The 24538-nt window shown below is 35.4% G+C and overlaps 1 protein-coding gene across 11 annotated transcripts in view; it reads right to left on the bottom strand.

Annotated features, from left to right (window-relative positions):
• Nucleotides 1-24538, bottom strand: part of KDM6A (lysine demethylase 6A) — a 168113-nt gene that overhangs the window by 119672 nt on the left and 23903 nt on the right. Inside the window, exon 1 of one of the 11 annotated variants that reach the window (XM_064483249.1) lies at nucleotides 13760-14005. The exons of the other annotated variants lie outside the window; for them this stretch is intronic. Coding sequence (XP_064339319.1) covers nucleotides 13760-13774 — 15 coding nt within the window. The 5' untranslated portion in view covers nucleotides 13775-14005. Of the gene's footprint in view, nucleotides 1-13759; nucleotides 14006-24538 lie in introns of those variants that run through there. 11 annotated transcript variants of the gene reach the window in all.

A 24538-nucleotide genomic window follows, 5' to 3' on the forward strand; every position in this document is an offset into this window, starting at 1 on the left:
ATTACAGTGCCATTTTCCACAATATTCAATATAATTTGTTGCTTTAATTATCTGAAAAATCATTTATCTCAGAACAGTAATATTATCATTACTATTTCTAAACCTTGACAGATAAAAGTTTAGAGCTCATGAACACAGACATGGAAATAATTTATTTTTTTAACTGTTAAGCATTGAAGTCCTTTATGATACACAGACATGGAAATAATTTATTTTTTTAACTGTTAAGCATTGAAGTCCTTTATGATAAACTTGGTCAGTGCCTAGCTAATATATGAAACTTGTTAATATTTTAAAATTGTCAAGTATAGACAACATCTAAACAAACGATTTTTTCCCAATTTGAAAACTTAACTGGGTGATACTACAAATAGTAGAGAAAAACTAATGTAGATTTAAATACCTCAATGGTTTTCTTTTCTTCCTCTTTTTGTCTTTCTTGCTTTCTTTTTAATGCCTGCCTTGAATGCCCAAGACAAAATCTCAACACAGTCCTAGTTTGGTGACTCCCTTTCTGAAGACCTTCCTCTTCTATCAGGCTCTCAGATGCTTACTGCCTCCCTATTAGCTCTGTAAGGGGTAGGGCCATATCGCTACCCAGGATCACACGACGGGGGCTTAATATATATTTCCTGAATTAACAAAGCAACGGCACGTCATTATTTTAGGTTTTCAAATAACCCTCTCTTCTTCGTCCTAAATTTCCATTTCTTAAGAGCTGCAAGGCAGGATGCTAAGGATTAATCTTTGTTATTTAAAATCATTCCTATTAAGATATAAGTCAGTGATGTTTGAAATGAACCAACGGTTTTAAATGAACCAAAACTTTTAACTGGAATATAATAAAAGCCAAGCATACAGTTCTGCCCATAATTCCTAAAAGCCAGCCACAGACATACAAGATGGTTTAGCAGCTGACTACTTACAAAAGATTAAAGGATTTAAGCAGACTACAGTTCAACATGTCATCCATGAAATATGGCTACTAAAAATGTATTCATGGCCCAAGTTAATGAAGCATATTATACAAATCAACACCAATAATCAGCTCACCAAGATCTGCTCTTCTGACTGCCACATTTCAACAGGTGGTAACAGACAGAAGGCAACAAGTTTGGTAAAGGATGGAGAAACAACAATGTGAAAATTATTTTTAACAGAGTTTAGCTGAGGAGATTCATCAGGGAATGCTTTAGCTTTACTCAAATATTTAAAAAGCTGTCACTTAGGAGAGAAGATTAATTGCATTTTGGGTAGCTCCAGACATCAGACCAATGAGTGGATGTAACTTATAAGCAAGTTTAGTTCTGTTCAACTAGAAAGAAGAAAAACTTAAATATGCCAAAAATTAAATGGGTCATCTTTCTTTAGCTCGTATCAATGCAAAGAATTAAAGCATAAATTACTATTTTAGTGTAGAAATGAGACTTCTTACTTTAGATGCAATTCTGAGCTGCATTTTTAAAAGATTCCCTGGGCTTCTAGGACATAAGCACACAATGTGTAATATATATAACACATACCTACAAACAAACACATGTGCATATATGTGAACACATCTCTCTTGACTTAATTCCATGATTACAGTTCATTCACTTTGAATTTCCAGAATTTCTAAATAAACATACTATCTTGACCTGCTCCCCCAATACCATAAAAATATCTGCATCATTAAAGTTGATATCCCTCCCAAAAATATGCCTCATAAATCAGAATTCTTCCACTGTTCAGACACTCATCAATGCCTTTGCCTGACCACTTTTAAAACACCTCAGGAATCAGAAAGGGTTGAAGGTACCTAGGTATAAACCACTTTTTTTGAAATTTCAGCAAACCATTTTCTTTTTAATGAAAGAAGAGTTAAACATACTTAAAATGATAATTTTAAGTACTGTTGATTCTTAATGACATATATATTCCTGCACTTACATATCAGACTGCCATACTTTTCATTTACTTTTTTTGAAAAGTTAAAATTTTTATCTCACAAATTCTAGAGGGTATGTAGTAAAAAGCCTCTCTCCCAATCCTGACCCCAGCCACCTAGTCCCCTTTCCCAGAAGCAACAAATGGAAAAAATTCCTACTATATTCAAGATTATTTTGTGCAGATGCAAGCACGTGTATTTTTCCACTTTACTCTTAATATTTACATATTTATATAACCACTGTTCTGTAACTCGCTTCAGATTCTAGGTCTCCCTGATATCCTTTCTCCTCCCCTTTTCTGTTAATAGAGCCCTTAAATTTAATTAGGCATATGTTTACACAGAATAAATACTGGGATCCCCAGCCATCCTTGTAGGTGTGGCCTGGTAGTTAAGTTCTGGTCAATGGGATAGAAGGAAAGGACACGCTCTGCTTCAACCCCTGCCCCTCTAGCTGGAATCACCTAGATGGTAAGCTGAGGATGGGGAGTAGGAAAACAGAAGCCCAAGCTCCCAGAACAGAGTCCCAGAGCAGCCCGGAACTGATTGCCTCTGAAAATTCTTTTGTTTTATATAAGAAATAAATGAATATGCAGCCCTCTTTCCTCATTTTAAAAACAAACAAACAACAAAAAAAGCAACCTAATGAAATAAATCATTAACACATACCAAAGGATAAAGGGAAATAAAAAGAAATCTAGTTAACTGTCCACCCATACCTAACATTTTAGAGACGAACTTACCCATCTGTTACTGTACCCTATCTCCCTCACTACAATTTTCAACTAATATATATCTTTTATATCACAACAAAGTCAGTTAACAAAACTGAAGCCTATCAGTCTCGATCCTAGATTTCTCAGCCTCTCTGGACTCTGCATTCAGTGGATGTGCTGGATCCTAATTCAAGCATCATTCAACAAACTATCACAGGATCTTAAGTATCATTCTTTTCAAATAAACTATTGAAAACGATTTGCTATTGCACAACACTCTCACAGAACTACACTACTGAAATCAAGCTAGATAATGTCATAATTCAAGTGCTGATAGCTAACATCTGAGCTCTTGAAACGTACCAAGCACTATTCTAAGCACATTACATGTACTCATTCATTTAAGCCTCAATTACTCTATGAGATAGGAAGACCCTACTCCACAGATAGGAAAACTGAGACATAGACAAAGTAAATCCTGTGTTCAAGGTCACAGAGCTACTAACTAGCAGAGGCTGGATTCAAACTGTTATGACTCCAGAGCCTCTGAGTAAGGTGTTCAACTCAGGCCATGCCTAGAAACCTAAAGTCATTTCCAAGAAAGAAGAGCTCCGTAAGCCGCTCTTCCTCTTACACTCCAACACACCAGCTCCTTCCACAACTCCACCTCCACACCACACACAAAAGCAACACAGAAGACCGCCACTTCCTGTTCCCACCATTCCACAAGAAGATTTAGTCTCAGTTATTTACCATATTTTCTCACCTTGCTTTATTTTAAATCATATAAAAAGTAATCATCAATATCATTCCCTCCCCTAAAAAAGACACACATCCAAAACAAAACAAATAAACAACAAAACAAAAATAAACCAACCAAACCTCGCCCCCAAGTTCCCATATTCAAAAGCTACCCATGGCAGAAAAACACTACTGCTCATATGTTTGAATGATAATATACCACGTTCAGAGCAAACATGGTGTATATCTGAAAAATGGTTTCACCCTACTTCTTCGTATCTTCTGAATTATCTCCTTAGTCTACCTAGTGCTGTAATTTTCTCCCTTTAGTATTGGCAAAGAACGCCAAATACAGCTGCAACAAAACGAATGAGGCTGCACTGTATGACCCATCAACAAGTTGCTAGTTTACTACTAACCCTAAAACCTTTACTATTAATACATACAACCAAACGAACTAGTGAATTCTACATCGTCACACAGGCACACATACACAACCAGGAGCAACATTAAATTTCTGAAAATCTGTTGTGTCAAAATAGCTAAGTTATTTTCCAAATATTATTTTCTATCTCATGCTAAATGTAACATTGTGCAGATGGGGTATATTCAAGTACATTATTTATAAAGCCTCATTCAAATTAAATATGTGAATTAAGTCTTGCATAATCTTAAAGAAGAATGTATATTTAAAATTTAGAGGCAAGGAGAGTATGAGATAGAATTTCAGCAGTGACTTCTGCGAATCAAGCCCAGAGTAATTCTACGATTTCCACATATAAGGCAGTAGGCTTTATATCCTATTTTTTTACCTCATTTGCTTGCTACTCCACAAACTCTTTTATTTGTCTAGAGGTAGACAGAGACAATCTTACAAGTAATCATTCTCCCTGTCATTTCAGCTGTACACATTTAATTCAGAGTTCCAAAAATATACAAACAGGAAAAAAAAAGCCATCTACAACAAAATTATGTAGACCAAATCTTGATGAAGTTTGTAAAAGATTATATACTATGTCTGCTATAATCTGGATGCTTGCTATAATAATATGCAGTTCAAATTAATATCTTTCACAGCAAAGTATGCATTCACCTGCCTTATACACATTTCCAAAATAATAAATGCACAAAAAAGGAAGGAGTAAGCACTTCTTGGGGGTGGGGGAGACATTACATTTACGACCATGAGCTCCACTGAAAATAATCTACTTTGAATTCTACAACTTCTAGTATATAGTAGGTACTTAGAATTTATTTATTAAATAAATGAACAATCCTAGAACTAGAAAAACTGCAACACAATAAAGGCCCCTCCCCAGAGATACTGCTTAAATTTAAAAAAAAAAACTTTTTAAATCAATCTGAATACACACTTTCGGGCTTTTCTCTACACATACAGTCAGTATCATTATTATACATTATCATACATTCCATATCCATGGATGCAGAACTATCTGATATGAGGGTCAACCGTACTACATCATTTTACAGAAGTGACTTCAGCATCGGCAGATTTTGGTATCGGTGCAGTTCACTGACCCAATTCTCCCTTCGATACTGTATATACAAATAGTACAAATCTTTGTATGTAGTTTTATAAAGCATTTCTTTCATTCTACATACCATTAACTGCTTACCATGTCAAAGAATATAGATCTGTGTCAGAATTAACATCTGCATATCACTTTACTGAATGGTTGGTTAAATCGTAATTTGTTTGTACTGAAGAGTACCTGGTTAATCAAGTTTTTACTATTATTATTACCCAATGAACAAAATTTGCTCAGTTTCTATTTCCTTAGGATAAATTCCTCACAGTCAAATGGAAAGCACAATTTAAACATGTGACAGTCCCACCAGCAAAACTGAACCAATATAATTTTCCACCAGCAGTGCTCATATAGTTCTTCGATTACTTTTTTCCAAATATTTACTGGCTAAGTTTATTACCTCTTTCATGAACTATCAACCTGTTCGTTCATTCATTGTATACATTTCTCTATTGGATTGTGAGTAGTATTTTCCTAAATGGTTTGTCATGTATTATTTATATATAAAAGATTTTTATATAATGATGTTCTAGAATACCTCTTCCCAGTTTGTATTTGCCTATGAATTCTTCACAGAGTTTCTGATGTAAAAGGTTCCCTTATTTTCTCAAAACCTAACCAACCACCACTCCCTTTACAGTATATATGTTCATTATGTTCAGAATCAGAAAATTCCCAGTCCGTGACCTAATAAGCATTCACCAGTATTTTCTTCTATTGTAAAGAAGGAATCTAATTACATCTTTCTTTCCTGTGCAACTTTGTCCTGACCCAGCATGATTCAGGATAGGTAAATCTCCCATTTCTCATGAACTAAAAAACTTACTATACAAACACAGCTCTGTTTCTGAGTTTTATATTCTACACCCAAAGCTTTTGAAAAATGTCCTTGGAATGGGTAATAGTAGCGCCGAGACAGACAACCCCCCCTAGGGTCGCCAGGCAAAAAGAGCCAAGGTGGCAAAGCAGCCTGAACCTCGCACCCAGAGCTTAAGAGTTTCTCCTGGTAATTAGTACAAACTATCATTTTTCCATGTGTGCCATAAAATAAAGAAGATATAAAATGAAAAGGATACTTCCACTTCAGGCAACCTGAACAATCACTCTGCTGAAAACCAAAAATGTCAGACAAAACACGGTGGTAGGGTGAATAAGATGGCACTGTTACTGTAAAATTGGCCAAGTTAGGAAGAATGGGAATGAGGTGGGGAGCCAGTAGCACGGTGGTACCTAAGAGAGGCAGAGGTAGAGAAGGTACTGAAGCAACTTTTTGCATTGAGGACATCTGAAAGCCTGTGCGAACCTGAGTGGTGGGTTTAGAGGCCTCATTCAGGAACAGAACACAAAGTATGGGTGCTACCCAAGAAGAGGAGTCAAGTAAGACACTCTCCTCGTAACACTGTGACCTCAATGGGCTACATCTTCAATCCAAGTGTAAACCGAAATATGACAATAAAACATTTTTTTAAATTTTACCTTAAAACTGGTCTTGAAAGACAAGGAAAATTGCCCATCCAATCATGGGAATGATTGGAAAAGAAAATCTCTTGAGTATTTGTAACCAAAAGCCTGAATTCACTTGACCATATAAACTTCAGGCAAGAATTTATACTAGGTCCTCAAATAATAGCAATCCAAAGTAAAGGTCAAACTAAAGTGTTCTATTATCACATCCAATGCCTAAAAAAATTTCTACAGCTCCAAACTAAATAAATTCTTCATATCCAAAAAGTCACTAAACATGGAAAGGAAAAAAAAAAGCAGGACACAGAGGGTGAGCAATATGTGGATACATTAAAATAAGTATTGTTCAATGCAACATTTTAATCACAACAACTGTAAATGGAATAAATAAGAAAAAAAGATTATCAACAGATTTTAAAATTCACATTTATGCAATGCATTAGATATATCTAAGACATATTTTTAAAGTTCTAGAAATACTACACAAATACAACCAAGAGAAAGCTGTCAGTACCAGATACCATGAATTACAATAAAAATACAGAAATAAAGAGAACTGGTGCATGAATACAAATATTTAGTAACAGAATACTAAACCCTCATGTGTATGGAAATGTATAACAGAAATGGACAAACAACAACTTAATTAAAGTGGCAAGCCAATAGGTTATTTCTAAGGGGACAAAGAAGAAAAATAATTAAAAAACAAAAACATTAGATTCCTGTATATACACACACAAAAATCTATTTCAGGTGCTTTAAAGGCCTAAGTAAAAGGCAAAACTGTTTAAACCTTTGAAGAAGAAAACATAGCAAAAATGTCCCGGACAAGAGGATAGGGTAGGATTTCTTTTAAAATAGACCAAAAAAATGCAAGTCATGGGGAGAAAAGGTTGATAGATTAATTCAACTATATCAACGTTTGGGACTTCAGTTTATCAAAACACAATAAAACCCAGAAGTATAAAGGGCAAACTGGGTAAACACTTTCAGCACATATAGTGACAAAGCATTCATATTCATAATATGTAAAACTCCTAAGAATCACTAAGAAAAGACACTCAATTAGGAAAATACTGGGGAAAATTTGATCTGTCACTGTGATCCACAAACTGAAAGAATGAGCAATAAAAAAGCAAAACACAACCAAATTACTTGCTGGTTAATAAAGATCAAGGGACAAAGAGCTGCATTACTCACTCCTTGGGTATGTCACAAGGGTTCATGTCTACTAAGCCACTAGAAGATAACCTTGCTCCATCCTATCATAACTATAAATTTTTCCAATAATTTGAAAGACTTTTAACTCAGGAATTGAAAGAGTAAAAATAATAAAGTATCAAGCAAATGAATATCTTCTATAATTAGTGCTCCACTAAAGTTCATCTAAAAAAAAGTCCTAAAAGAATCCTTTACCAAAAATCTGAATTTAAAAGTAAACTGCCTTTACACTAAATACTCAAATAAAATATTTTCACATAAAATATGAGAACTGAACATCCAAAATACTACTTCAACTCAATTTAAGTCTCTAATAAGATCATATTCAAATTTCTATTTTAAGTCAGTGAAATAACTATCAGCCCACCAGTCTCAGGAGAAACTTTAAATCTAGCTTCTCCACACAAGACATACATTTGAATTACTGGAATGACATACTTCTTGACATCTCAATCTTCCATTCTATACAGAATTTTGAGATTTAATCTCTTAAGACTTTGAACTTCTTCCCACCAAGAGGCAGTGAAACGAACCAAATTTACTCCTGAATGAAATAACCAAAAAAAACCACAGAAACTGTATGAAACAAAGGTTTCCAGAAACTGAACATCAGACATGACAATAATCCTGGAGAAGGGGAAAACAAAGGATGTGAGCCCTAAAATTATCCCAAGCTTATTGCCTAGAAACTTTTCAGGCTACAGCACAGGTATGGAGAATTTTCTTGCCCGAATCAATGCAAGCTAGAATAAAGTGGAGCAACATCTTTACAGTTATTGAAAGGAGAATAAATTTGTCAACCTACAATTCTACACTCAGCAAAAATATCCTCCCCCAAAAAGGTGAAAGTACACTTCTTCAGATATGCAAAAGCTGAATGAATTCAATACAAGCAGACCTACAGTCTAAGAAATGTTTTTTAATTCTTAGGTGGAAGTACAATTATACCAGATGTAAAACTTTATACAGAATACGGAATGAAGACCACCAGAAATGGTAGCCACACAAGTAATTATAAAAGACATTTTCACATTTTCTTTTTTTTTTTTTAAGTCTCCTTAAAACACAAGTGATCTAAAAATCTCCCGGGGGGGAGGAGAACACTCCTAGAATTATTAAGTAAGTTCAGTATGGTCACAGGACACAAGATTCACACACAAAGAAATAAAGTGTATTTGTATACAATAACAATGAGTAACTGGAAACAAAATTTTTAAAACACCATTTATAATGGCTCCAAAAACATGAAATACGTAGGTACAATTCTAACAAAGTATGTGCAGCAGAATCTATATGCTGAAAACTACAAAACACTGATGACAAAAATTCAAAACAATTCAAATACAGCAACCCAAATAAGTGCAGAGAAGTACCATGCTCACGAATTGGAAGACTGAGTAAGATGAGGATTCTCCCCAAGATAATTTAGAGATTTACTGCAATTCCAATCAAAATACCAGCAGGAGTTTTTGGTAGATACAGATGGGCTGATCGTAAAGTTTACAATCTAAGGCAAAGAAACTAGAATAATCAAAACAATTTTGGAAAAGAACCAAGTTGGAGGACTCACATGACCCAATTTTAAGACCTATTATAAAGCTACAGAAATCAATTAAAACCATGAGATGCCACTACATACCTACTTAAATGGTTTTTTCCAGCTTTATTGAGATATAATTGACATATAGCATTGTATAAGTTTAAGGTCTTCAACACAATGATTTGATACACGTATACATTATGAAATGATTACCACAATCCATCATGTCACAGAGTTACCTTTTTTTCTTTTTTCTTTTCTTTTTTTGCTGGCAAAAAAATCATTTAAAATCTACTCTCTAAGCAATTTTCAAGTATACAATATGGTACAGTTCATAATAATCACCGTGCTGCACATTACATCCTGAGAACTTATCTATCATAACTGGAAGTTTGTACCTTTTGACCAACATCCCTCCTGGCAAACACCAATGTACTCTGTGCTTCTGAGTTTGACTTTTTTAGATTCCCATGTATAGTTACATCGTACAGTAGCTGTCTTTCTCTGCCTGACTTAATTCACTTAGCATAATGCCCTCAAAGTTCATGAACTTTTTCATTTGAGATATAGGTAGTATACAATATTATATGACAACATAGCGATTCACAATTTTTAAAGGTTTTAGCCCATTTATGTTTATTATAAAATATCAGCTATATTTCCTGTGTTCTACAATATATCCCTGTAGAGCTTTTTTATTTAAAGTTCATGAAATTTTAGTGTCACAATACCAAGTGTTAATGAGGATGCAGAACAGCTGAACTCTCACACTTTGCTAGTGAAAATGCAAAATGGTACAGTGACTCTAGAGTACAGTTTGACAAATTAGTACAAAAGTACACTTCTTCAGATACACAAAAGCTGTAAACATTTATCCCACAACCAAACAATCCCACTCCTAAATATTTACCCTAGAGAAGTAACAACTTATGTTCACATCAAAACCTGAACATGGTATTTATAGTGGCTTTATTCATTACCAGTGAAAACTGGAAACAATCAAAATACTCCTCAGCAGGTAAACAGATAAAATGTGGCACATCTATCCAACAGAATTCCATTTAGCAGTATAAAAGAATGAATTATCGATACAGCATGGATGAGTCTCAAATGTACTATACTAAAGAGGTCAGTCTCAAAAGACACAGTATATATATTTGTCAAAATTCATCAAACATCTAAAACAAGTGAAATTAAATATATATGTAAACTATACTTCAACAAAGTTTGTTTTTTAAAAGAAACTGTTCAAAAAGTAAAAACAGTAACAATGTATTGTGGGGTTTATAACATACGTAGAAGTAAAATGTATGACAATAATACAAGACACCAGGATGGGAGAGATGGAAGTACAGCCTTGTAAGGTCAACACTATGCATGGTATGTATAATGTAATTTGAAGGCAGAGTGTGATAAGCTAAAGTTAAAATTAAGGAAATTACTAGAACTGGTAAGTCTAATGTTCAAGGTCAATATACAAAGTCTCTTGTATTACTATATACTAGCTATGCTGGAATTTGAAAAAGAAAACATTTAAATATCATTTATAATCACACCCTCCAAAAATGAAGTACTTAAGATATAAACCTAAAAATATGTGTAGGATCTGTGTATGCAAAACAACAAAACGCTGATGAAAGAAATCAAAGAATATCTAAATAGAGAGTGACATCATGTTCACAAAATAGAAAACATTAATATATCAATTAGCCCTAATTTTGTGTATAGATTCAAGGCAATTCCAATCAAAATCCCAGCAGGTTTTATATATATTGACATGCTGATCTAAAAATTACATGGAAAGAAAAAGAACCAGAATAGTCAAAACAATGCTGAAAAAGAACAAAGTCAGAGGGGTTCATGTAACCCAATTTTAAGATAATATAGTAAGCTACAATAATTAAGACAATGTGGTAGCAAAGAAAGGACAAACACAGAGATCAAGGGAACAAAAAAGAGAACTCAGAAACAGACCCATACTAATAGAGTCAAACATTTTTTGACAAAATACAAAGATAATTCAATAAAAAAGGACTGTATTTTCATCAAATGGTGGTGGAAAAATTGGAAGCCCATATGCAAAACAACAAAACTTCAACACATACTTAACAAGGTGAAATAAGGACATTCTCAGACTATGAATACAGCAGAATCACGTGCAGAAAAGAAAATAATCTCAAAAGGAAATATCAGAGATGCAGAAAGAAATGACAAGCAAAAAAAAAAAAAGTTAAACATGTGGGTGACAATTTTAATATTTTGTGCTTAAAACACGTACTGAATTAATATATACAACACAATGGCATGAAGGAAGGGAGGAGGGTAAGGCTCTAAGAATCTTGCATTGTCCAGAAAAAAGAGAATATGTATCAATTAGGCTTTAATAAGTAAAAACTACATGCTGTAACCCCCTAAGGCAGTTGCTCTCAGAGTGTGGTTCACAAACAAATGGAAATCTCCTAAACACTTTCAGGAGGTCTGCTAATGCAAAATTATTCTTATTATAATACTAAGATGTGATTTCTTTTTTTCAACTCTATTGACATTTACACTGATGGTGCAAAAGTAATGAGTCAAACTGCTGGTACCTTAGCAGGAGTCAAGGCAGAGGCACCAAACTGAATTAGAAATCACGTATTCTTTACCACCAAGCACTTGCGGGTTTTTGTTTTTGTTTTAATGCCACTTTCATGTAAGAATATCCTTGGTGAAGCAGTAAAAATCATTTCATTAAGCGTCAACCAATAAGTACACATTGTTTTAATAATCTGTGTGGCAAAAAAAAACCAAAAAACTTCATTTAAAGGATTCTGTTCCATATTGAAGTAAAATGGTTAAGTTGAGGGTAAGTATGTGTGTGATTGTTTAAGTTGTAAACTGAACTAGCCTCTTTTTCCATGAACACCATTTTTACTCAAAAGTTTATTCAGACTTAGGTGTTTGGAGGATATTTTCTCAAAAATGAGTGAAATAAGCCTGTCATTTCAAGAAAAGCAATGAACAGTACTTTATTGCCAATGATCAAACTTCAGATTTCAAACAGAAATCTTATATCCAGTCCACAGTGACCGTTGACAGCGCCCCCAAAATTTAAAGGGTTTTCTGATGGGATTGGTGGTAATATTATGAATGTAATTTTTTGATATTGTTAATAAAATGTGTTGACATTTGGAATAGCTGGTAGCACTCTCATTTTCCTTCCTTCCTGCTCACTGAAGGGCCCCAAACAAGAATGTTACCAATTATGTTTCTCCAACCCATTAAAAACACCTCCTCCCTACTATTCAGGGGTTACAGTGTCATTTTAGTATCTATAAAACCTGAAACAAACCTTGGAAGGGGAGGGGAGGGGAGGGGAGGGGAGGGGAGGGGAGGAGTGGGGACGGGGAAGAGAGAGAAAGAGAGAAAAAGAGAGAGTGGAAGAGTAATAGAGAGAAAGAAAAAGAGACTGAGAGGGAGAGAGAAAGACAAAGACAAAAAGACAGGGAAGGAGGGAGGGCACTAAGGAACTCAGTGTATCATCAACTCGCTCACTTCTACTCCAAAAACTTATGACAGTATCAATATATCATGAAAGGTTATGACACAGTAATAGATAGCAATCATTTATGGTGTATTCTAAGTGATATGTTACTATTGAGTAAAAGGTCAACCAAACCCTTTCTCCTCTATGGACAAATCTGACCTTGGGTTAACCAGTTCCTTTTACTTCTAAAAGCTGATAAAGATGGAATGCCAGTTGTGTTACTAGCAACACTGATTATGGTATAAAAAAAAAAAAAATACCCAATTGATGAAACAAATCTAGAGTGAGAGCACTGCAAATGCACCATGAATACCTGGTAGGATGCCATAGCTTTAGGAGTCCTTCAGGATAGGGACTCTTAACTGGGCATGTCTCTAATAGAGACCGTAGGGAGAGTATGCCCATAAACGTTAGAAAAAAAATATTGATTCCTATTTGGGATGGGTGTGTGGGAATGTGGTTGTGGGTGGATATGAATATGGGTGGGTGTGTTCTAAGCCAGCTGAACAAAAGATAACTTCATATAGCAAAAGATGTGATTAAGCCAAGGATCTTGAGAGGAAACCCACAGGAGACAGAAATGTGAAGACCAGGCACAAGAAAACAGGAAAGAAGCAAGGAGCTGATTCTCCACTAGCGCTTCCAGCGAGTGTTGCCCTGCCCCTGCCAACCTTGATTTCGGGCTTCTGGCCTCCAGAACTGTAAGAGAATAAATTTCTGTTGTTTTAAACTACCTAAAATTTGTGGTAATCTGTCACAGCAGCCACAGGCAACTAATATACCAGAGTAGCTCCACACTCACCTTTGTGAGGTTCACTCTCTCACACCAGAGCCGTCACTTCATGAACCAAACACTAATCCTTGGACGGAACTGCAAGGATTCCCCCAGAAAAGGAACGCCTGTCACTGCTCCGCCAACATGCTGTTTCCTGTCTGATATCCCCATGTCAAAGTAACGTCATGTGGCCTAATCAGGTCTTACCTGCCTGAATGACTTTTGAGCCTAAGGCTCCCCAGTAGGCACTACAAGTTTACTAATGATGTTTACAGTGCCAAAATATCCAAATGCTTTACCTTTCTTAATGCCATCAGAGCTCAGTGCATTGGATAAAAACGTGGACTCTGGAACCTGGTGGGGTAGGCTTGAATTGTAGCTTTGTATTGCGTGGCCTTGGGCAAGTCAATAATCTCTCTGTGCTCTGTAAAACGGGGATATTTTACAGCAACAACATCATAGGATTACTGTAAGGATTAAATAAACTAATGTCACAGTTTAAGATCTCAAACAAATATCAGAATTTTGTAAAACCTGTATCCACCACCACTGTGAACTTTATAAATCATAACCCAGAATGTGCATCTTTGTCACAAACCACCCGTTTCATTAAGATTTTAAAGTGAATTACTGTTTGGCTGTACACCATATTCTGTTTGTAACTGTGGCTATACCCCTTTCTCATTCCTGATGTTTTATATCCGTGCTCCCTTTTGCCCTCTCCCTAAGCTTTGCAAGAGGTACGTGCATTTCGCTCTTTACAAAACCACTGCTGGATTCTTTATAAACACACTTTAAACGCTGTACCACAGATTGCTTAGAATAGAGTGAATGTGTACGATATTCAATACAATACACAACTTTTTGCATGCCATTATGTTTTTTTAAATGAAAGAGGTGGCTTTCCAGGATTGTGCAGTCCCAGAAAAGGCCAGGTAAGTATTATGTATACTATAATGCAGGGGGGAAAGGTCAAGAACTACTTGCCTAAACAGGAATAATAGAACATGCAAGGCCTTGCATGATACAGCGCCACCAACCATCCTCACCAAATCCTTGCCCCCGACACCCCCTGCCGCCCTCCAACAGTTCCCTAGATACATCACTTCTTCTTAGCTCAGTGCATTATGACAAAGATTCTTTCCTTGTGCAAACTCTACTCAAGGCTCCTCTGAGCTCTTTTTCAACTAGGCCTCAACATTTGGACTTCTGTATTTGTCTCTGCACTGTCCAGTATCAGCAAGAATCCTACTAAATTAGTTTAGCCAAAATCCCCCATCTTCTGTCATCCCTTAGGTGATGCCTAATCACCCTGGTCTGCCTTCAGCAACAGACTCCCACCTGGTCCCTTGGCCATACATCCCCATTTGCCCATGTCGTATTCAGAGTTGACATAACATTAAATTTACAATCTTAACCATTTTTAAGTGTACAGTTCAGTGGTGTTAAGTATATTCACATTGTTGAATATACTTACTCCGTCTTCCCCCAACCCTACTTCTGCACCCACCCTTGGCAACCACCTTTCTACTTTCTGTTTCTATTATTTTGACTAGTTTAGATACTTCATATGAGTGGAATCATACAGTATTTGTCCTTTTGTGACCAGCTTATTTCATTTTAGCCTCATGTCCTCAAAGTTCACCCATGTTATAGCATATGACAAGATTTCCTTTTTTAAGGCTGCATTATATTCCACTATACGTGTATGTCACATCTTCTTTAACTGCTCATCCACTGATGGACATCTGGGTTCTTTCCATCTCTAGGCTATTGTGACTCATGGTGCAATAAACACTGGTGTGTAAATACCTCTTCAAGACTCTGCCTCCGAGTCTTTTGGATATACACTCCTAAGTGGGATTGCTAGATAAGATAAAAATTTTTAATGTTTTTTGGTTACACGCAGAGGATCAAAACTTAAAATGAGGAGGAAAAAAGTGTGCCTCAGATAAGAAAATATAACATTACGAATTCAAATGTAAAAGTAGCATGTATGTCACCTTTATTATTTAGATCTGGGGTAAGGGAATAGAAACTCCTCTATTTTATATTATATTAGCTAAGAACATTTGTGGCATTTTTTTAATCCACCGATATAAGACATAATTATATGACTTATCTCCAACTCTTCAGATTGCTTCAAAGCAAATGAGTATGAGTATCTTCAGCCATGTATTCAAAAAATTAGTGTCATAATGCCTTTTCAACTTAGCTTTCAACTTTTCAACAGTAGTTTAAAAGTAGTTTGAATTGACACTATTTTCTACCCTTGAAGGTTATTTTACATAATTCCAAATAAGAATAAATTTTAAGACATAAAATGTAAACTATACTTTGACAAATATATGACCAGCACACTTTTAATAAGAGTGTATCTTGAATTAAACAGAAAACTACTTTTCAAACAGTAATTCAATACTTATAGAATATATAAAGAAGAGCTCCTATAGCGAAACTCTGAATATAGCTATTTGGAGAAGTCTATTATCTATCTTACTTATAAAAAGGTACTTTTTATCTGCTGCAGGCTTAGAAATTAAGTATCAAACCTATGAAAACTGAGTGCTAAACAAAAACTAACATTCTGTTCAACATAAACTTTCTGATCCCCTATCTGAATGTAAGGATTATCTCAGAGTTCTAGTAGAATAAGATTATAAAAAAATTAATTCTAGAAATGAAGACTGCTGTAAACTTCTATGATATCTAGAATACATATCCAGATACACATGATAATAATATCCAAAAGCACAATATATATGAGGGGAAAGTGATATATTAAACTTTATCAAAATTAAAACTTTATACTCTTCAGAAGATACTATTAAGAGAATGAAAAGACAAGAAGCCACAGACTGAAAAGCATGTATCTGATAAAGCATTTGTACTCAGAATATACAAAGATTTCTTAAAACAATAAAACAAGCAACCCAATTTTTTATGCAATGGGCAAAGTACCTGAAAAGGCACTTCAAAGAATATACACAAATGACAGATAAACAAGAAAATATGCTCAAAATCATAATCATTAGGGAAATGCAAATTAAAATCAAAATGAGATTTAGATACTGCTACACACATACCAGAATGTCTAAAATTAAAGAATGATCATACCAAATGACAAAGATAAGGAACACTCTAATACACTGCTGCTATAAATGTAAAATGGTACAATCACTTTGGAAAGCAGTTTGGAAATTTATTCAATTTAACATATACCTATTGCATAATCCCGCCATTTCACTCCAGAGAAGTGAAGTCTATACAAAGATTTATAGTAGCTTTCTTTGTAATAGCCAAAAACAGGAACCAAACCAGAAGTTCATCAGTACATGAATGGATAAACAAACTGTAGTATATCCATACACTCAACTGACTCTCCCCATCACAAATCATTTCTCTATAGCATGCAGTGCTGTTTGACAGCATTCTACTCACAAGAGAACTTCTTTCAAAATTGGAGTCAATCTTCTCAAATCTTGCTGCTGCTTTATCAATTAAGTTTACGTAATATTCTAAATCCTTTGTTGTCATTTCAACAATCTTTACAGCATCTTCACCAGGAGTAGATTCCATCTCAAGAAACCATTTTCTTTGCTCACCCGTAAGCAACAGCTCCTCATCCATTAGTTTTATCATGAGACTGCAACAGTTCAGTCACATCTTCAGTCTCCACTTCTAATTCTAGTGCTCTTGCTATTTCCACCACAAGTGCAGTTCCGTCCTTCACTTAAGTCTTGAATCCCTCAAAGCCATGCATGAGGGTTGGAATCAACTTCTTCCAGACTCTAATCCTGACCTCTTCCCATGAATCATGAATGTTCTTCATGGCATCTAGAATGGTGTGTCCTTTCCAGAAGGTTTTCCAATGACTTTGCCCAGAGCCATCAGAGGAATCACTATCTATGGCAGGTATAACCTTATGAAATGTTTTTCTTAAATCATAAGACTTGAAAGTTGGAATTACTCCTTGTTCCACGGGCTGCAAAATGGATGCTATGTTAGTAGGCATGAAAACAACATTAATTTCATTGTGCATCTCCATCAGTGCTCCTGGGTGATCAGGTGCATTGTCAACGAGCAGAAATACTCTGAAAGAAATCTTTTTTCTGAGCAGTAGGTCTCAACAGTGGGCTTAAAATATTCAGTAAACCATGTTGTAAACAGGTGTGCTGTCACCCAGACTTTGCTGTTCCATTTATAGAGCACAGGCAGAGTAGATTTAGCATAATTCTTAAAATCGCTAGGATTTCCAGAATGGTAAATGAGCACTGGCTTCAACTCAAAGTCACCTTAGGGGCTACATTAGCCCCTAAGAAGAGAGTCAGCCTGTTCTTTGAAGCTTTGAAGCCAGGCATTGACTTCTTTTCTCTAGCCATGCAAGTCCTAGCTGTGCAAGTCCTAGCTGTGCAATTCCTAGCTGTGCAAGTCCTAGATGTTCAAATCCTAGGTGGTATCCTCCAATATAAGGCTGTTTCATCTACACTGAAAATCTGTTGCTTAGTGTAGCCACCTTCACTAACTATCTTAGCTAGATCTTCTGGACAACTTGCTGTATCTTCTACATCAGCACTTATGTCTTCACTCTGCAATTCTGTGTTCTGGAGATGACTTCTTTCCTTAAACCTCATGAACCAACCTCTGCTAGTTTCAAACTTTTCTTCTACAACTTCCTCATCTCTCTCAGCCTTCACAGAATCAAAGAGAGTTAGGGCCTTACTCTGGATTAGGCTTTGGCTTTAGGGAATGTTGTGGCTGGCTTGATTCAGACCACTAAAACTTTCTCCATATCAGCAATAAGGTTGTTAAGCTATCTTATCCATGTGTTCACCGGAGTAGCACTTTTAATTTCCTTCAAGAGCTTTAATAAATGGAAAAGAAACAAATCTCCTATGCAGAAGATTCCCAAATAATTTATGTAGATACTCTACCCTCAAAAGGAGGGAACAGTAAAACTTTTGGTATGATGTAACGAAAATGATACCTTACTTCTGTGATCTTCCTCCAAAAAACCCGTAACTCCAGTCTAATCATGAAAAAAGCATCAGACATATACCTATAGAGGTGCATCCTACAATATACCTGACCACTGCTCCTCAAAACTAAGGTCATCAAAAACAAGGGAAGTCTGAAAAAAATGTCACAGCCAAAATAAGTCTAAATACAAAGTAGCATCCTCAATGGCATCCTGGAACCAGAAAAGGACTTGAGGTTAAATCTAAGGAAACTAAACTATGGACTTCAGCTAATAATAATGTAACAATATTGTTTCACTAATTGTAAAAAAAAAAAAAATTATTATACTAATGTAAGTTACTAAAAAGGGAAACCGAGTGCAGGAACTCTCTGTACAACCGTCTCAATTTTTCTGTAAATGTAAAGCGGTTCTAAAAAATAACATCTACTAAGAAAAAATTACCCTACACTTAAGAAAACTTCAATTCTCCCTGCCCAAAGTTATTTCTCCTTTTTATGATCTGCCAGAGCATTTATTTGTACTGTTTGACGTACCTTTCTAATATTTATAAGAGTTATATTATGGCAAAGATCATGAACCATCATTTTTGTAAACCGTCACCTCCCCTTCTGCCTCCATTTAATAGACTGCCTTTCTCCTAATATGTAAATAAAATTTAAATGGCTAAACCAGAATTGAGATATCTTTCAACAGTGATTTCTTTAAAATTATTCTAGCTTATTAGTTCGAACTGATAATTCTTCAAGTACAAAAAAACTACACAGTCATACTAACACAAAATGAGATTTGACATATATACTATTGTATAAATCGTCTTTCCAACTGGGATCCCGTATGCATTCTCTGTGATTCCAGAGCCCTTATGGAAGTTTTTCAAACGCATTTTTTAATTTTTTAATTTCTATGATAATTTAGAAATGACTGACAAAACATTCTCAATTATATTGATAACCTAAATTCAAATACTGACAAGCAATGCTAACTCCCACATTTACCTTCACAATTATACTGATGCCAAGCAAAGCTGCTTTTAGTAGCAAATTATTCATTCCCCAAAAGTGAAAACCAGATGAGACAATGTACAAAATATAACAGGGCTTTATGCAAGTTCCGACAGAGAAAAACTGCAGGAGAATGAAGTCATGCAGCACATAGTAGTACAGGCATGTCAAATGAACTTGAGATGTCATAACCCTAACATCAGTCAAGTGATTCAGTTTGACAAAATAACATCATCCACTATATTAGCATTAATTTTTGTATTGGCTTTAGTTTGGCTATTTATAAATGGAATTTGTTTTTTTTTTTTTACCACATAGCACTAAGCTTTACTTAGCACTTATCACTATCCAACCTACTGTATGTTTTACTTACGTTTCTTGTTCTTTACCATTTAATATTCATCTCATGAAGGCAGGGAATTTTTCTAGCATAGAGTAAGTTCTCAATAAACATTTATTAAATATGTAATTCACAAACTTATTTTCATTAAGTTTTGCCAACATGCATTTCAGTCACTTGAATGACTGCTAATATAATTTTTCAAACCATTTAATTATTCTTTCACACACACTTATACTGGTGATATAAATTAAGTATACACAGTTGTCTCTCAATTCTCCTTAGAAGTTCATACATTATTCTTTGAAAGTATTCTGGCTTCATATTAATGTAATTTTAACTATGATCTGTTTTCTAGCTGTAGCAAAGTTTTATGTAGAAGGAATTTTACTCAGAGATGCCTGAACAAACTGAACATCAGCACTCTAAACTCATAAATGAAAAGCTATTATGTTCACAAGAATATGTACAGTCGTACTTTAGGTTACCCAAAGGCACTTTAATACAGATACTACTTCACACTTTTAAACAGTTTACTTCAGAAATACACCAAAATACAACAATCTTGTCATCATTTAATGAAAAGGATTTACCTACTTTGAACATTTACTACTCAGATACAACTTAGACATTATGACAGACGAGGAAATACAGAAGGAAAAAAAGATCCATGCTCTCAAGGTATGTATGCATTGAGGGGTAGGGGCACTTAGAGACAATTCTAATGTGTTGTCATAAATATGATCAAGAAATACACAGAAACTCTATATATGGAAACTCTAAACATCTGGGCAACTGGGGAGTCAAACTGCTTTAAAGATTTAAAATGTTATTCAAATACAAGTTAGAAGTAATACAGTAATTCCTTACTGGGTACCTGTTATGTGACAGGCACTAAGCTAGATAGGTAGACCAGATTCAAAAGTAAACAACACATACACTGTCCTCACAGAAATAGCAATCCAGACGGGAGGGCAAAATTTTTAAACAGAAAAAGACATGCCAAGACAAGAGAAAGAACTGTATACTACTAACACACAGAGCAGTCAGCAAGAGCAATCTAAGGAAACATATAATACCAAGGAAAAATGCAGTTTCCTTTCTATTTTTTCAGCATTTTTTTTTAACATAAAGACAGTCAAGGGACTGGAGAGAAATTTTTAATTCAGAAAAAAAGCTCAGTGTTGATAAGTGAATTGATACTGATACTTTCTCTCTTATTTTCTCCCCTCACACATTACTACAGAAAGCCGTATTCAACTTACAGTATCTGTATTACAGCACTCATCATCGCACAGTCATAGGGGCACAAGTACTACTCCCTACAGAGGATAGGGCACCTGCTATTTCTAGTCTGCCTGCTCCACAATGAACATTTAATACATGTTTATGAAAAATTCCCCAGCCTTTTGGGTGGGAGCATTAAAAAACATTACACAACAGATCAGCTATGCCTCCCTGCTACGGAAAAAAAGTATTTTCATGACAGCAGACATTTCTTATCTCCAACAACAGTGCAGAATACCAGAGGGTAACTAATAAAGGCAATGAAATTGGCCTTGGTCTCAGAGTTAGAGAAAAATCACTTTTCCTTGCACTGGAACAGAGGCTTATCACTTTTAGCTACAGTGCTAACATTTTCCAAAACTACAGTTTCTGCCTTTCCTCTGTTGTTTATTTAAAGAGAAGCAGCAGCATAAACTCATGACCAGCAACAGAAAACAGAAGGTTAATAAATTATCATTTTTCTACATACCTACCACATCACCACTATGCGCAGAATTTTTATACTAGGCAGATGACTAATGGCAGTGAAAGAACTCAGAGCTAGGTTCAATCCTAGGAAGTATCCACAATGTGGAACTAACTAAAAGCATTGTCTGTTTTCTGGAAAAGCCCAGCAAGCTACAGAATGTTTTTGTCAAAAAAGCATGTAGTAGGACAAAGAGACATCTTAACTAGGTTTACAACTCTGGGTTAAAAATTAACCCCAAGAGTATAAGACAGGAGCTCTCTGACTCTTTTTGGCTGCAGCATGCTGTTACATCATACCCTCACAGGAGTATCCAATGATACGCTGGACTCCAGGATAGCTTTACTAATCCTATTCACTCTTTCCAGTCACTTACAGCAGCACAGGAAATGCAAACAAGTGACGCTATTAATAGAGAGAACACTGAATTATGTCCAGTTCTTTTCTAAATCACAAACTCTCACAGCTAATGAGTGGCAAGATCTGGGGGCTGGGACAAGAGAAGATCTGAAAAAGAAATACATCAAGGTACACCTAGAATCTACGATCATCAGAAATACTACCACTCCTTTCAGTCTATTCCTCCAAATAACCTTTCTTTCTCACAATTCACTCTTGACACAGTGCTCTTCCTGAAATCTCTCCCTTTATCTGCCAAAAAAAACTTATGGGGGAGGGGGGTGGCTCAGTGGTAGAGTGCAGTGCTTAGCATGCATGAGGTCCTGCGTTCAATCCCCAGCACTTCCATTTAAATAAATAATAAATAAACCTAATTACCTCCTCCCTCCAAAAAATAAGTAAATAAATAACGAAGATAATGTTTTTCAAAAAAAAAAAACTCATCTGGGACATAACAAACTTCTATATTAACATATACCAGACATCGTTCTAGCATATTCTATTCTTGTTCACCAAGCAGATTATTAGGATTATTAATTATTAATGACATTAACTTCTAAACACTGTGCACTTTACATTACCTCATTTAATTTTTACAAACCTATGAGTTAAGTACTAGCACCCCTATTTTACAGATGAAGAATCTAAGGCTTACAAGTGTTAAAAGGTTTACTTTACAAGACAATGAGGGCTGGGGAGAGGGTATAGCTCAGTGGTAGAGTGCGCGCCTAGCAAGCACGAGGTCCTGGGTTCAAAACCCAGTACCTCCATTAAAAATAAAGAAGTAAATAAACCTAACTATCCCCCCCCCAAAAAAAGACAATGAGGGCAGATGATGTTGCAAAGTTTGGGTAAAACACATGGTATACTTATTAACCATAATCATGTATTAATTCACTTCCAGGAAGAAGAAATGTTACAATACTATAACCAATATTTGGGGGGACAGGGTAACAAGCTAGTAAGAAAGAAAATTGCTCTTGAAATTTTAGTACCTATTTTAAAAGGAAAATAGTAGGAAGGGTGTTTCTCTCTCAAGTGTCTGAGGGCTTTTGGACCTAGTTAAGTATATTCTTCTGAACAGTCCTTTCCACAGTGTATTCCTCACCTCTCTCTGTTCAGTAGCTCATTAGTTTAGACTTCACAGATATGCAATCGTAGATAATTCCAACTAAACAGAGATTTACCTTAGCATTGTGAAGCACTGTTTTTCCAAAGTACTGTTTTATGGAAAAGAAATTTTCCATTTGTAAAAAATTTGTATGCTACACAGTGGATCACAATGTAAAACAATTCTTCCCACTGTCATGATGGGAAAAAAAATTCTGATAAACACTGCTCTAAAGGTCTGCCAAAGAAATAACCTCCATTCCTTTGTTATATTAGAGAGTGAGACACTCCACTCAGATTTAAGACAACCAAAAGCTTCCACTAGGCAATTTTTAAGCTATGATGCATACCATCTCTTCAAGACCTCCCCATCTTCTTAAAATTGAGTACACAAAACACAACTGAACCATTTCTTTGGTTAAGGTAAACGTAATTTAACCAAAAAATTATTAAGGGAAGAAAGTTATTACTCTGTGCTATTTTAATAAAACAAGGCCATTTAGGAACTCACCTTAAACTACACAGTCTTAAATTGCTTTTATCTCCTTTATTCTTTTTACACAATCACCTGATTCTCTCTACTACACTATCTGGCATCAGCATGCTCTAGCATCTGGCAACTTCTCTCCTAATTCACATCGTCTAACCTGTAGGACAGGAAAGCAAATAAGCAGCCATTCGTATCAGACTAGCATCTGAAATAAAAATAAATAAACTCAGTACATGGACTGTGAGACATTTTTTGGCTTAGAGACCTTCCCTTTTGGCTTACCTCGTATTTCAGAAAGTTAAGAATGGTAGATAAAGATCCCCCAGACAGTGGAGATGATTTAATAAAAATACAATTAAGGGGGGAAAGGGGGAATTATAGGGTGACAGTAAAGGTAGAAAATTATTAAATGAAAGCTATTAAAGGGACCACCACACAAGTAAACATAAATGAGAATGAAGAGCTACTGAGAGTTTTAACCATTACAGGAGACATTAGCAACAAAATGGATAAATAAGCTCAAACATTTTTATGCTGGAATACTACTCAGCAATAAAACTGAATGATGTAGTGCTACATATGGATGAATAACATGGATGAATCTCAAATGTGTTGTTGAGAAAAAGCAGCCAGACACAAGAGTATACAGGGTTCCATTCTATAAAGTTTTAAAATAAGCAAAACTAATCTATGATAATGAAGATTAAAAGAGTGGTTACCTTTGGGGAGGAGGGTGGAGGTAACAACTGGGAAGGGGCACGAGGTGCTCGAGGAGTGCTATGACTATCCCGTTTCCCAATTTGAGGTGGCATTTACAAAATGTGTTCACTTTGTGATAAGTCACTAAACTGCTAGCACACTTACGGTATGTGGATTCAACGGTGTTCATGCTACACTTCTATGAAACAAAGTTTACCTAAAAACAAAAATCATCATGCAAGGGACTTCTAGTTAAAGAATTCAGTTGAACAACTAAGTTTATCTCTGCTCCCTTCCAACACCTC

Source organism: Camelus dromedarius, chromosome X (genome assembly GCF_036321535.1).
Source record: "Camelus dromedarius isolate mCamDro1 chromosome X, mCamDro1.pat, whole genome shotgun sequence".
In the NCBI taxonomy this organism is placed as follows: Eukaryota; Metazoa; Chordata; class Mammalia; order Artiodactyla; family Camelidae; genus Camelus; species Camelus dromedarius.